This window comes from Harpia harpyja, chromosome 5 (genome assembly GCF_026419915.1).
Source record: "Harpia harpyja isolate bHarHar1 chromosome 5, bHarHar1 primary haplotype, whole genome shotgun sequence".
NCBI classification, from domain to species: Eukaryota; Metazoa; Chordata; class Aves; order Accipitriformes; family Accipitridae; genus Harpia; species Harpia harpyja.
Window position 1 is genome coordinate 55,915,542 of NC_068944.1, and position 14,355 is coordinate 55,929,896.

The following is a 14,355-nucleotide window of genomic DNA, read 5'->3' on the forward strand; positions in this document are numbered from 1 at the left end:
GCAGCTGCGTGGTGCTTAGTTGCTGGCTGGAGTTAAACCACAACAACCACACAGTGTAGTTCCTCTAGCAGAGGATCTTTTATACAAGTACAGCCCAAAGGGGGAATGCAGCTGTGCATTGAACTCCAGCTTGTGTGAAAAAGGGACCAATGTGTCCTGGTCAGGACTCGTCTTGGCACCTTCTCCAATTACGTCTTCACAGGATGGTTTTATGCCCTCACAGAGGCTATTCCACCTTCTTGACAGTTTCTTCATGGCAGCATTCAAAACCTTATATGAAAACTTTGCATTTACTTAGAAGTTGCAAAACCTTACGCGTGATCTGGTAGATACTTAACCAAATTCTCCTCTTGGGAGTCTAAGAGACTGCCCACAAGTTATAGACCCCACATAGTATAAGACTGGCAATAAACTAGACCTAGAAGTAGGGCCTCTTTTCCTCCTTTCTAGGGAAAGTATTTTGCAGCCATTACTTTCTAGAACTAAAGAAGAAGGGAAGACGGCAACCCATCATGGAGTTGAAGCTGAACAAGTTATTTTGCAAGTTCAAGACAAGAGCATTTATAACAGCACTGTTAGTCTCTGCACACCTCTGCGTGATGACGAGACGCTGTTATTAGCAGCAGAGGAAGCCAGCAGTGCTGCAGGACACACGGCACTTCAACCTTCTTGCACACGCAGGGCACAGCCTCACGCCTGGCGTGCAAGTGGCAGCCGTGCTCATCGCCGGGAGAGCTGGGGGCATCGCACTCTGCCTGCACAGCTGACTGACAGAGGTCCTCTCAGGGAAACCAGTAATAGGAACTTTTTGAGCAATGTTACAGCTAGTTAAACCCGTAAGGCTTAGCACGAGCAAACTCACAGTTGTGAAGATGGGATCCCTGATGCTTCCAGGGCACTTAGGAGTCTGCTTTGATGCAGCACCTCATCCATGACACCAGCAGGGCTGAGCAGCACTACGTACTCTCCCAGGAGGCAGCATCTCTATATGGTGGTGACTGGAGACTGGCAGGTTTTGTCCTGGCTGCAGTCTCTGCTGAGGGTACTGTTTCATCTGCTTCCTTCACCCCGGGGGGTCATGACACTGTGCTGTCTGGGAGAGAGCTTCAGTGTAGAGATCGGAGAGCTTGGGTCTGAGTTTCAACAGAGAGTCAAATCTGTTCATCAACCTGCACGCTCTCAGGGCAATGCTTGGTGCTCCCTCCTTTAGGGGAACAGCAGCTTTGGTAGCAAGGGCAGCATTCACAGGCAAGCAGAGCAGTACAAGACCACATCCTTTCCTGGGGGAGACCTGGAAGCTCTTCCTTTGACATCAAATTCACCTGTCCACAGTCTATACCCTCAGTTTATGTCTTATATCCTTAATATGTGATCATATCAACAGCAACAAACCACAAATTGGGACTGAAGAATAACATCTTCAGAGCTATCTTCCGAGACTTGGGGTTCTCATGGATTGACTTGTTAGGCATGAAAGTTAAGTGCTACTCTTGTGGTTTGTGTGTCTAACTTCCTTTGCCTCCCACACAAGCTTCTTGGTTACAAAGTACCTCATGGCCATGTTTCTCTACTTCTCCTACCCTTTGAGACTGAAGGTAACAAAGACATTGCCACCAGTCTGGAATTGTGTTCCTCACCAAGATAGGACCTGGGGGTTCCTTGACCCTAATGGGGAGAACATTTTGCTCCCACAGCAACATCAGATTATTCCATCTGAGAAGAACAGGTGGCTGTCACCTCTGGGGCAGACAGGAGCAGTCAAGGTAGTAATGGTGCTCTTTAGGCCTTTATGTGATCCTGATCTCTCAGGATCATTCCAGAGTTTCTGCTCAAGGCTGCCTCAATTTCACCTGAATTAGATGGAATATTAATGTATGTACCTTTTCTCTCCAAAACAACACTTGGAGGAGGAAGATGTCAAGTAGCTTTTGTTCTTTTACACTCAGAGACAAGACTTCTAGATTACATGACTGCCAGAAAACAAGACGGCAGTACAGGCACAAGCAAGCAGTATTATTCCCAAGGGAGAGCCACCTCTGGTTAGCAGGATCCACACCAGAGCCCAGGCTGCAGCAGTGGATCCACCAAGAATTTCTGCCATTTTGAAAAACTTTTAAAAATGGTCACTTAAAGCCCTAGTTGCACCTTGATCAGCCCTACCTGAGGCAGAGGCATCCAAAATGAGATGATCTTTAAGGAACTAGCACTGGAACTAGATGATCTTTAAGGTCCCTTCCACCCCAAACCTTCTAGAAACGCTGCTGCCTTTTATAGCGATGTGCCATCACTGCTTGTCTGCAAGGGAACACAGGTGGTGATCTGCTGAGCAGTTGGACTCCTTCAGCTCTCTGCATGCGTTCACCTCCTGCCTGACTCCCAACCTTTGGCACCTTTTCATTTCTTGAAACCTCCAGCGCAGTGGAGGCAAGGACCTCCAGCCCACCCTGCACACAGTGCCCAGCCACCCAGGACAACAGACACTGGGGCACAGTGCAGGTGGTGGCTCAGACAAGTTTCCAGCTCCAAATGCCACTGACATACCATCTGAGCACAGCTGTGCAAGGTGGACCAAAAATCCAAACTCTCCTTTCCAAACACCTACACAGGACAGGGTATTTTACCTTTCTTCTTTTCTGCTCAGCACCCTTTTTGCCCCCTTCGAGGTATGGTTTGGCTTAAATGTAATTGAATAAAGTTTAACTAGACAATTTCATTACATACAACCTGAGTTTTGGGGTGTGTGTGTTTGTTTTGTTTTTTTTTTTTTCTTCAGTGAGGCAACTAAAATATATCTCCTAAACACCTACACCAAGAGAACTTTTATTAGGAAATTATTTTTAAGTTCATTAAGTCTAGTTAATATTTTTCAACCATCTGCTTGGTTTTCCTTATAAAGCATGATTACCCATATAGAGTGATGAGATGTGATGGCATTACTAAGTAGGCAACTATTTAAAATTAATTTGGATTTACATATCAAAATGACTGGAAGAGTCAAAAAATGTTTACATATCAGTAAAAAGTAAGCAGCTCACACATGCAAAAGTTTGTGACATTGATTCAGTGAAAGGAAGAGAGGTGCAAGTCCAGATGCTTTACAAAAAAGCATATGCAAACATTGGGAGGAAAGCTTTTATCTATTTAAAGTTGTAACTATCTCAAATGTTCTCTGATATAGCAGATGTTAAAATTAATTTCCTCTTGAGATTCACAGTCTGACATAAATTAGTCAGCTTGGCCAGGAACCATGAAGATTTCTAAAAAAGAACCACCATGTTGGGAGACCAGATATAAACCTGTGGTTTATTTCAGTGAAAGAAAAACTTTCCTTTATTGAATTCTTATACTGATAGATCTATAAATAAGAGAAGCATCTTCTGTATTAGTGTATTAATAGAAGTGTTGTATCTTTTTTATAGACTCAAAATTCAGTACTGCATTAAATTTATTGGACTCCACATACGAAGTATTACCTCTCAATAAAAAAATGTTACAAAATGAATCAGCAACAGTTTTCTGCTAAAAACTTATCCAAAAGTGAATGGAAAAACTTACCTATATTTCAACACGTTACCTCTTAATGTGGCATATAAAATTATCAAAGATTATTTCAGAGTGACTGAAAATAATACTATTATTTGATAAACTTTACTTACAAGAGTAAACCATATTTCCAATTTCCTGCACACCAAATTGAGGCCCTAAGAAATTAAGAGTTAAGTTTAAACTCACAACAATAGGTCTTCCACCTCCCAATTCCCTGCTGTAAGCATTAGATTGCATTGCTACAAATTGATGTGCTTTAGTCATTTCATAGGTGTACTGGATAAAGCCGAATCACACATTTTCAAAGCCTGGAGACATCAGTGCTAACTTTATTGCTATTGCATAAGACATCACATTCAGAACTAAACTGAAAATAAAAGCCAAAGGGGAGGTTCACCTTCTGCTGTATGGCATGGAGCAAGTAACATCTGGCTTAAGATGACTGATTGAAGGTGGTCACATGAGACTGCACAGAAATTTAACTTACTCAGAGGTTTAGAAATAGGCAGCCTTGAAGGACGTTCACCAGTTGGACTGCATGTGCAGTGACAGAAGCACGACTGGCTCACCAAGTCACATTTTACTCCATTCTCCAGCCTCTGTTTAAAGAATCAGTTAACCTTCAGTTCATGACTCTAACAGTGACATTTCTATACAGGCCTGAAAAATTACATCAGAAGTCACAAACTGGCCCTGTAAGATGAACAGCAAATGCTTCATGCAGTTAATGCTGATTAAATCAATACATTTACTCTTTAGTAACAAGGTATTTTTTAAGTGTTCAGACTACCAGGGGTGGGGGTGGGGAATCATTCAGGAACAAAGCACAAAAAGGAACTGTTAACACTAACCTCCCCACAAAATATAAAATTTGCATTTGTTTCCAACTCAGAGCACCTGATGACATGGCAAAAATTGCCTGTATGCCTTGCTACTGTTTCTAGGGTACATTATGTTTCCCTCATCCTATTTCTTATTCTCTCTTTGAGCATCAGAATTTATACCATTGGAAGCGGTATAAATAATGCTTTAATTGTAGCTTTAGAGTTGACCCAGCATAACAGTTATCCTCTTATTCACTCCAATATAAATATAGCTTACCTATGGGTTTGGGATGAGTCAGATCCAGCTGTCTTCTGTAATGCATCCCAGTCAGTTTTAAGTTTATTTCCTGAGCCTGTCATGATGCAGGTGAGAAAATGAGCCTAGTGTGAATAGGCAGCTCAGCCAAGCAAAAAATACCTCTTGTTACCCAGAAACTCTGGCCAATCTGCAGTGTTTCAGAAAGAACTTTGTACAGACTGTGTGAATTGAGAAGAGCATCACTTTAGATGGAGAAAGTAGAGGCTGAGTTTAGCTCAGCAATCTCACAAGCCTGCCCGCTTGTGCCAAAATGGTACAATTTTGTTTAAAGAGTAATATGCTTATACCAGAGCCGCATCCTCTCAGAAAACCATTTACTGTCCTGCCTGCCCTACAGGCCGCTCAGATTGCTATTCTGTAAGATGAAAAGAAATCAGGTTGAAGTCTTGTACAAAATGCAACTAACTTTAGATCTTATATTTCAAAGTATCAGAGCATTCAACTTCCAAAGCACACCTAACAAAATAAAAATGTTTAAAGGCAACAAGAGATGACAGCAGTCAGCACCTTACAGAAAAAAAAAGCCCCTTCTGGGAACATACGCAGTCTTCTAAGACTAATCAGCACACTAAACAAAGGACCACTAGAAGCCAGTATTTAGACATTTATTTCAGATATGCAGTTTACACGCTTATTATTGAGCAAAACTGATTTGCAAATATACAAATACTGTAACAAGCATTACCAAATAACATAACTGGCACTAGTGTTATAAGCATATTACTGAAACTGGTGAGGATAAGTCATGGATGAGGACTGCAGCTCATGGCATTTTCTTTTAATCCAACCAAACTTCCAGTAGCACCATAATGGCAATACATGAAATACAAGACAGAACATTGTTAACTGTTATTCTGATATTCACAATTCTTTTTTTTTTTTTCTTTTCATTTTAGTGAATTACATAGCAAAAAAACATTAACAGTGCAGGCGCTTTGGCCAACTTCAGCTTGTGTTCAGCTGTACATCTTCCATATGCAAAAGAAAAAGAAAAAAGCCAGCATATTTGGAACCCATCTTTGCACTTGGGCAGTCATTGCACTGCACTTTGATTCTGGGACTGAAGATATGCATATCTAGCAAAGAGATGTCATGTCCACTAAAGCCTGAGTGAGTCTTTGGTAGGCTAATACTTCATTATTATTATTATACATTTATCTACCACAGTCATTTTATTTACTAGAATTTTCTTTTGTGATCCAAGGTGGCCAAAGAGGACATTCTGGAAAACATTACAGTAAAATCCTCAAACGACCAGGCACTTCAAACCCAGTCTTTTCCAAAGGCACCAAGAATTGATGGGGCACCGTTTTTCCCCCTAATGAAAGGTGACTGCATCTACTTTTCTACAATGCTTATAAATCACCAGATTGTTATTTTACAGTTTTTACACACTATATAGTAGCCTTATCTGCTGCATGGTTGGTTGCATGAATAAATAAGTAACTCCACTGTTCTTCCCAGGTGATGTCTCCATTCCACCATATATTAAGTACCAATTTCTTCTGTTTCAAAATTATGTAAAATGCCATAACCTTGCTCAAAATGTACACACATACAAACGCTTCTGACACAGGCTACATCCATCTGAAGATAGGCGGTTCATTCTACATGCTTTCTAAATACAGTGTGTCCAGTTATGAAACAAGATTATCATTACAAATATTCACTGTTGAAATATGTTTGTAGCGGTCTCTGCAAAAATTTTGCTTCCCTTAAATAGAGTTCACACAAGAACGGTTTTAAGTCACTAACGCTCACCTAACACCCATTTATCCCAAACCCCATATTTTCCAAGTGAACAGTGCAGGACATATTATTCATTTCAGCTTTTAACATACTAAGATTTTACCAATTTTTATCTAAATACACCAAGTATATGCTTTCAAGCAAAGTTGTGGCAAAAATACAAAACATGGACATATTTGTACTGTTGTAATGCACTTGGTTAAAGCCTTCATGTCTCTTCACACAGGTCTAAGATCCATATGAAGTATTTTGCCTTATCAGACAAGTATATATAAAATGCATTTGTATCAAAACCTTGCTTCTGCTGGTCACCTGAAACTTACAGAAGTTGCGTGTAATTCAACCAGCTTTCAGACAGGGTTCTTTAGTGGTAAATATATTTTTGCAGCACTTACAGGCTTAAATTTCAGTCTGAATAGCAGTGCTCAATTCCACAGCATGTTGTGAATGGTTGTTGTTTGTTTCTTTCAGTGTTTCACCGACACCTAAATCTACATCTGTCGAAGATCCATTATTAATGCTTTCCTCAGCAATGTAACTCAGCTGTGGAACATCAGTGCTTGGGGCTGTTGGAACAGGCACAGGGATTCCACTTGGCTGTGGAGAGTTTTCCAAGCGATCATTTTCCACCTCTGGGAGAACATTGACTGTGGTAAAGCGAGTATGATAGTCACTGGAACCATGGCTACAGGAAGTTTTCATACTTTCCATATCTGAGCAACTAAACTCAGAAAAATGACTCGAGTGGGAATCTGCTACAGATGGAATGCTATCGCTAAGAGAGGGAGAGTCAAATTCACTGGAGTTTGTGCTTTGTTGTTCCAACAGCTGAGCATCCATGTCCTCTCTTGTCTCATTTATCTTCATGCTACTCTTCTTTCTCAGCTTACCTTTACATTTTTTTCCTGCTGTTGTTTCTTTGGACCACTTGGTGGCACTAGATTTACTTTCTGGCAAGCAGGCCGATGAACAACCGGCATTACGACCTGCAGCACTGCCATCATCAACACTACTGCTTCCGCTGTTGTGTCTGAATTTGGCTGGCTTTGATTCAATATCCACTTGCACTTCCATACTGTTGCCTTCCCTAGAACAAGAAAGAATCCGAAAGTGTAAGTGGTCATCTAAGACAAGCCAGCTAACACAGCAAACAAACTCTTGCTGCTTTCCAAGATACACAGCAAAAGAAAGTTAGAGATGTAACTTGTTTTAGAGAAGTGTTTAATCAAATAAACAGCCCAAAGAAAAACACGAAGTCTGAAAGACCAAACACTTTACTGAGCTACAGCGACAGTGCTCCTCTTTGGAAATAACCTTGGCAAAATGTAAGCAGTCACATGTAATTTAATTTGTAACGAAATCTGCAGTTTCAAAGGGTAATCATTAAAGTAGAACAGCTAAGGCATGCTTAGAATAGCCTTTAATAAGCAAGGCTTATTAATCTTCTATTTTCACCACATTTCTCTTACCTGTCCAAAGGGATGTAGGAGTTCAGAATAGATCCTGCCATTGCTTTGGTACTGGCATTGTCACTAACTGTTCCCAAGCTAACTGTGCCAGATTCTCCACTCAGACTGTATCGTTCTTTCTGCACATCTGCTTGTACTTCCAGTCTTGGAGAGAAAGAAAAAGAGTTGCATATACTGCTACTACAGTTAAAGCACACTAGTTGAAAATTAGTATCACCTTGTAGAGCTTCACCATTCAGTAATAAGTAGAGTTTATTAGTTATTTCAACACAGGTGCACATATTTACCCTACTGAAACAGGTTCTCTCTTCCCACTGTCAAAAATGACTATTTTTTTATTTAAAACAAGGAAACAAACAAAAACACCCCAAAGCAAAACCAGACTAATTTCCCAGCAAAGCCAAGTGTTGCGTGTTAACCAGAGGTTCTAGATTCTTTCCCCCCTGAGATTTACAAGAACAACTTCCAGGCTTAGCTACAATTATTTTGCAGTTACTGTACTGTACTCTAAAAATGGAAAAAACTATCAGAAGGGTACACAAGCTCAAGACATGACAGTTCCCATGTTTCTCCAGCTGCAAAATTATTACTAATCAAATAACAGGCAGAGAACTGTGTTCTGTACTCTGCTTTATATTGTATTATTATCAACAGCAACAGGAATAATAGAAACCTGAGCAATCTTAAGTTGGGCTGAGCAGATAAGGCAGAAAAAATTATAGGCTTTTTTCCAAATGCCTTCTTTAACTATGTTATGACAGTGAATTGGAAGCATTTTTGTTTGTTTTGTTTTCCACTCTTAGCTCTTAAAATAGGATAGGTATACCTCACTGTCCTGGTTTTGGCTGGGATAGAGTTAATTGTCTTCCTAGTAGCTGGTATAGTGTTATGTCTCAGGTTTAGTATGAGAAGAATGTTGATAACACACTGATGTTTTCAGTTGTTGCTAAGTAGTGTTTAGACTAAAGTCAAGGATTTTTCAGCTTCTGATGCCCAGCCAGCAAGAAGGCTGGAGGGGCACAAGAAGTTGGGAGGGAACACAGCCAGGGCAGCTGGCCCAAATTGGCCAAAGGAATATTCCATACCATGTGACATCATGTCCAGTATGTAAACTGAGGGGAGTGGGGCTGAGAGGTATCGCTGCTCGGGAACTAACTGGGCATCAGTTGGCAAGTGGTGAGCAATTGCATTGTGCATCACTTGTTTTGTATATTCCAATCCTTTTATTATTATTGTCATTTTTATTATTGTTATTATTATCATTATTAGTTTCTTCCTTTCTGTTCTGTTAAACTTCTTCTCTCAACCCACGAGTTTTACCTTTTTCCTTCCAATTCTCTCCCCCATCCCACTGGGTGGGGTGAGTGAGTGAGCAGCTGCATGGTGCTTAGTTGCTGGCTGGGGTTAAACCATGACACTCACTCAGCAGTCATAGCTCAAAATACCTGTCCCAGCATAAGGGAACTCTTAATGGTAATCCTACATTCCTTATTCTACATAGCCTGGACTTCCAAATTACTCAAGAAAATGAGCAGTGTTAGCACCTGATTTAAGGAACAAATTCCATCCTGAACCCTAAACGTTAACAATCCTTTCCAGACACTCCCTTTCTCTTCAGGGTGCAGGACAGCCAACAAATAGTAAGGCCCCAATTCACAGGAGGCATTAGGCACGTAAGCGACAAGAAGTTGCCACCTTGGCAAGGCTAGGTGCCCAGCTGCCTCCCCTCCCGCCTAAGTCCATTTTGAATCCACACTCCACCCAGGTGTTCTGAAGGCACAGCTTGGTACTTGTAGACTACTGAACGAGTCAGGAGTTCTGACTTTGGGATGAGACGCACCAGAGAACATGACATGTGTTAGACACGAGGTACCTCCCTCTGACTCCTGGGTAGAGGCTGCTCTCCTGGGAAGCAGGAGAACAACATCTCAGGTCCCACTCATCCTGAAAAGAATTCAAACTCTTCTTTGAGGGTTGTGGTCTGGCAGGATCTCTTGGAAATCAGCAAGTTTGTCAGAGATGAACTGTCTCTATCTCCCAGAGACAGTTCCTTTTAATAGGAGCCAATTTAAAAAACACAAAAAATCCTAGTAACACCACTTCCTCTGCTTACATGTAGAGCAGGATACTGTACAGTAGAAAACATGTCTCTTACCTGTTAAAGCAGTTAACCATTGCACTTCCTGAGAGGCTCCCTGTTATACTAGCCCCAGCCAGGGCCATAGTACTAGCAGTTTCACTAAGGTTGTCTCGAATGGCTCCTATTCTATCCATGTGGCTACCACTTGCACTCAAGCTGCCAGTCAGTCCTCCAACGCTTCCTTCACCTATACTAGGGTTATGACGTGCCTCTGCTACTGAAGTGGTATCTAGACAGAAATAAAGAAGGCTTATCAGTTATGGAAGTAGAACTCAGCAGTTTCTTGAATGTGACCATGGAAACCTTTCCTGAAATTATGCTGAGAAAAAGGATTTATAAAACATACTGTCACAAAAAGATAACTTTGTCAAAAGAAAAACCACCAAAACGCAAAAACCAAAAACCAACCACCAAAAAAAGAGACCTTACGTGGAGTTGCCTGACATCACATACTTAAGATACCAAAGTTAACCATGGATAGAACAGGTAACATGGAGTGAAGGAACAGAGACCCCACCACAAAGGATACTGCCATGTAACTAAGAAATAAAGCATCAGATCAGCTTTTAGTTCCCCCTATTAAAGATAAAAAAGCCAGCTAGCTAGCTTCCACAAAACAGGATTCTGAAAAAGCAGCATTAATTTTATCTTAATACTTTTACCTGTAGAAAAGACTAGATTCTGGCTTTGATTAAAATAGGCAAGAAAAGCTTTTAATGCTTGTATTACAGCACAACATGAACACAGAGAAGCTACCCTCACCTGAGAGCTGGTCTTCCAGCAACAAGTGGAAGTAGTCCTAAACTGCAAATAAGTACTCTAGTATCTAAGGGCATCAAATATAAGTCAAAGCCCATATTTATAGAAAATGGAACACTAAATTTTCTTACCTACAGCTGCATTTGTTCCACCAACATTTATATCATTTTCATCATCAAATTCTATCCTGACACCTTTTCCATTGCCTGCTGACACACCACAGCCTCCACTTCGGCAGAGGGAAATTGGAACAACACCATACACGTAAGCCAGCATAATAGGAACACCAATACCTACAGAGGGAAGTACAGTCTTTCATTAAATGTGACTTATAATTTAGAGCCCTTCATAATAGCAATTTCATTTTCTATGATCACTTAGTATTTCACACTTGAAAGAAATCAGGAGGGAGCAAAATTAAGAAATATTGGTAAAACACTAAGGTGAAATGACAGGAAAGTACTTTCAGCAGGCAGAATGTCCTCTATCAGCATTGGTAGGCAGAGACACTTAATACTTGATGTATTAATACTTCCAGTACGTCAATAACATCTTTTACAAACAAAATGAAAGTACTTTAAAAGTTCATGTAAGCTCCATTGAGGACTATAATAATGTTCCACCTGAGAAGCAGAAAATGCAGAGATCTATTTCAAATATTATTCAACTAAAAATGTTAGTACCTCTACTAATTTAATAGGGGGCTTGATTTTGCATACACTAAAGTCAGACAAGCCTTTGCTATCAATTTAATATTATTATTACTGTAGGTTCTTTCATATTTACTGTGTCACACTGATTCAATTTAAAAGTTTTAATTACACAAGTTTTCCTTAAAAGTAAACAATTCTCTGGAGCAGGGTGGCAGGAGTTAAGGGAAACCAGTGAAAGGAACTGTGGGCTAAAGCACACATACATATACACACACATCCATGCCACCACTTCTAGTGGACTGTGGAAGTTACTCCTTTGGCATATGAATTAAACCATTCTATGGCTTTGCTGATGGACATACACAGAAGGTACAGAAAAACAGTAGACTGAAAAATGGCAAGCTGGCACATTCTGAAAAAGCCAGGACAGCAGCAGACCCAATGCAAAGGCTCCTCAGTCTAACCCAAAAGAAGGGTTCCAGTTATAGGAAGTCCCTTTCACTAGAAATTCCTCAGCATTGAAGGAGCAAATCCATGTTCTCAGGGTCATTACTGTGGAAGCCATATAATGCCCTGAGATTGGAGACCATGTGTTAATGGCAACGGGGCAAGAGCAAAAACTCCATGAAATAAAATCCAACTGCTTTCCCTAAAAAGCCAAGTTTTATTGCTGGTCAGGAATAAGAAACAGCTCAAAAGAATGAGGTAAAGCAGACCTATAAATACATCTTCGAGACTTTGTGTCCCACTACCTGTTTAGAGGGGTATGACACCACAGCTTACCACATGAGAACAATGCAATGAAGACAGACACCAGAGGGTTTTATGACTAGCATGTATCTGCATTTGCACAGTGGTCCACCATTGTTAACAAGCAGTTTAGAGCCACAGCTTCATGGCTAATTTAAACCATCACTTGCTAAAAGCGGCCCTGTCTTTTCCTAAGGCCACTCATTCCTCTCTGAGCATTACTTCTGGCACAAGGGGGAACACTGCATACACAACTGCGTGATGAATTGGATCAGGGGACTGATCCAGCTTAAAACTAAATGGTGGGTCTTAATGTGAATCAGTTATCCATGGCAGCTTACTGTGCGATTGTAAAGATGCCTGTGCTGCAACAAAGGAGAAGCAAGGCAGCACTGGGCAAGTCCACTATCAAAAAAAAAAAATCAGGGTTTGTTTACAGTGATCTTGAAATTACATGGTAAGATGAGACAAGTATTTTGTAACCTACAGCCAGATTTTCCTCAAATGCTATCCTCATCAATCCCTATGAGAGAATGTGATAGAATTCTGACTCCTAGAGCGTAACAAATAGTTTGTCAACCACCATAATGTTAAGTGTAAGAGACTGTATTTTACTTCTGTGTTGAGAAAAGTTTGATATTAAGTTATTCAAACACGAATAGACTCTGTGGCAACAGTTTTTTCTTGGTCAGTCATTTAAAAAAAGCTTTAAATACTTCAATTTTAAAAGCCAGATATGACAATGTGGAAACTTCAATTTGCAAAACAAAAATTATTTTTAATTCTTCGTTTTAATGCAGCATTTCCTGGAGTACTGTATTCTCCATTCTGCCCCAATAAATGTATAACCTCAGACTCCTCATTGTCTCAGTTCCTTCACCTATAAAAGGCAACTGTAGGACTTCTCAGCTGTTTTATTTATGATTGCTTATAGAGTTCCGGTTGCAAGGTGCTACCAATACACAAAATAGTAATATTTGCTTACCTACAGTTACTGCAGCTACAACTGGAGAAACAATTACAGATAAGGTTACACCGCCTGCTATAGCCAAGTTTCGCTTGTGCTTTGAAATGTCTTTGCCTTCATATCGATTGTGAATCTTGAGAAGAAAAGAAGAAAGGGGTTTTAGAGTATTATTGTCATCAATAATACATTGCTGCAAGGATGGAAGAACTGACATAAAATAGTTAGGAATATGTACCCTGCTCTCTTCCAGAGAGACCATATTCTGTGTCATGAGTTATTCCTTATCCCAAAGCAAATTTATACATTTCTTAATTTTAGGCAACTTCTTCAAAGTTAGAAGTCCTCCCATCTAGCAACTAAGCATTTACTTTCAGCCTCAAGTTAGAAGAGTTAAATCATCAAACAGCTTTGTTTTTTAATCATTACTCCAGCTTACACAGTTTGGAAAAGTAGACAATTTTCAGGATCAAAGAACTACCACATCTGATCAAATTGACACTTCTTATTCCCAGCCATCTTTCCCCTAAACAATACAGAGTGAAACTTTCACAGATTATTAGACATATTGAAACAGAGGTTGATATAACAGAGCCATGAAAATCTTGCAGTAAGGCAGTCTTCACCAAACATAGCCTGGGAAGAGGAGAAAGCAAGAACTCCATTGCTCTGGCACCCTCTCATGACAAGCTGTTGAGACAGGAAATATTTTAGCAAACCTGAGTCTTAGCTGTGCTACTATTTACTGAGAAATCTGCTAACCAAAACCCTTACTGATGGTTCAAGTCTGAAATAACTCTAAAACGTAACTGCCTCAAACTTATCAGGTGCAAATCGCAAATGAACATGAAAGGCCTTCAAAGATCACTGTTTTACAGAGTCCCTATTTTTTGTGTGTTTCATTTATTCTCTAGTAACGTGGCTTTTCAGGGATACGCACTTCCGTCATTGTTCTTGGTTAAGACATAATTACAAAGTAACAATAGGTTGCTATCTTAATGGTTGCCATAAGGCTAAGTTAATCCTCACTACATCTAAGGAGGAACACAAAAGGGAGTACTAAAAGGATAATCACAATATTTTTGTATCAATATGCTACTGCAAAAAGAATGACAAAAAATGAGCTGAAAATTTTATTACATGTTGTGCTTTCTAAATTACGATTTCAGTTAGAGATTTCGT

General features: G+C 40.1%; 1 protein-coding gene across 4 annotated transcripts in view; it reads right to left on the bottom strand.

The window, feature by feature from the left end:
• Positions 1-5,280: 5,280 nt before the first annotated feature.
• Positions 5,281-14,355, bottom strand: part of RNF19A (ring finger protein 19A, RBR E3 ubiquitin protein ligase) — a 66,064-nt gene continuing 56,989 nt past the window's right edge. For all 4 annotated transcript variants that reach the window (XM_052787131.1, XM_052787130.1, XM_052787132.1 and 1 more), the window contains 5 exons: positions 13,195-13,309; positions 10,938-11,099; positions 10,063-10,276; positions 7,908-8,051; positions 5,281-7,525 (listed from right to left, as the gene is read on the bottom strand). In XM_052787131.1, the coding sequence (XP_052643091.1) occupies positions 6,838-7,525; positions 7,908-8,051; positions 10,063-10,276; positions 10,938-11,099; positions 13,195-13,309 (1,323 nt within the window). In that variant the 3' untranslated portion in view covers positions 5,281-6,837. The remainder of the gene's footprint in view (positions 7,526-7,907; positions 8,052-10,062; positions 10,277-10,937; positions 11,100-13,194; positions 13,310-14,355) is intronic.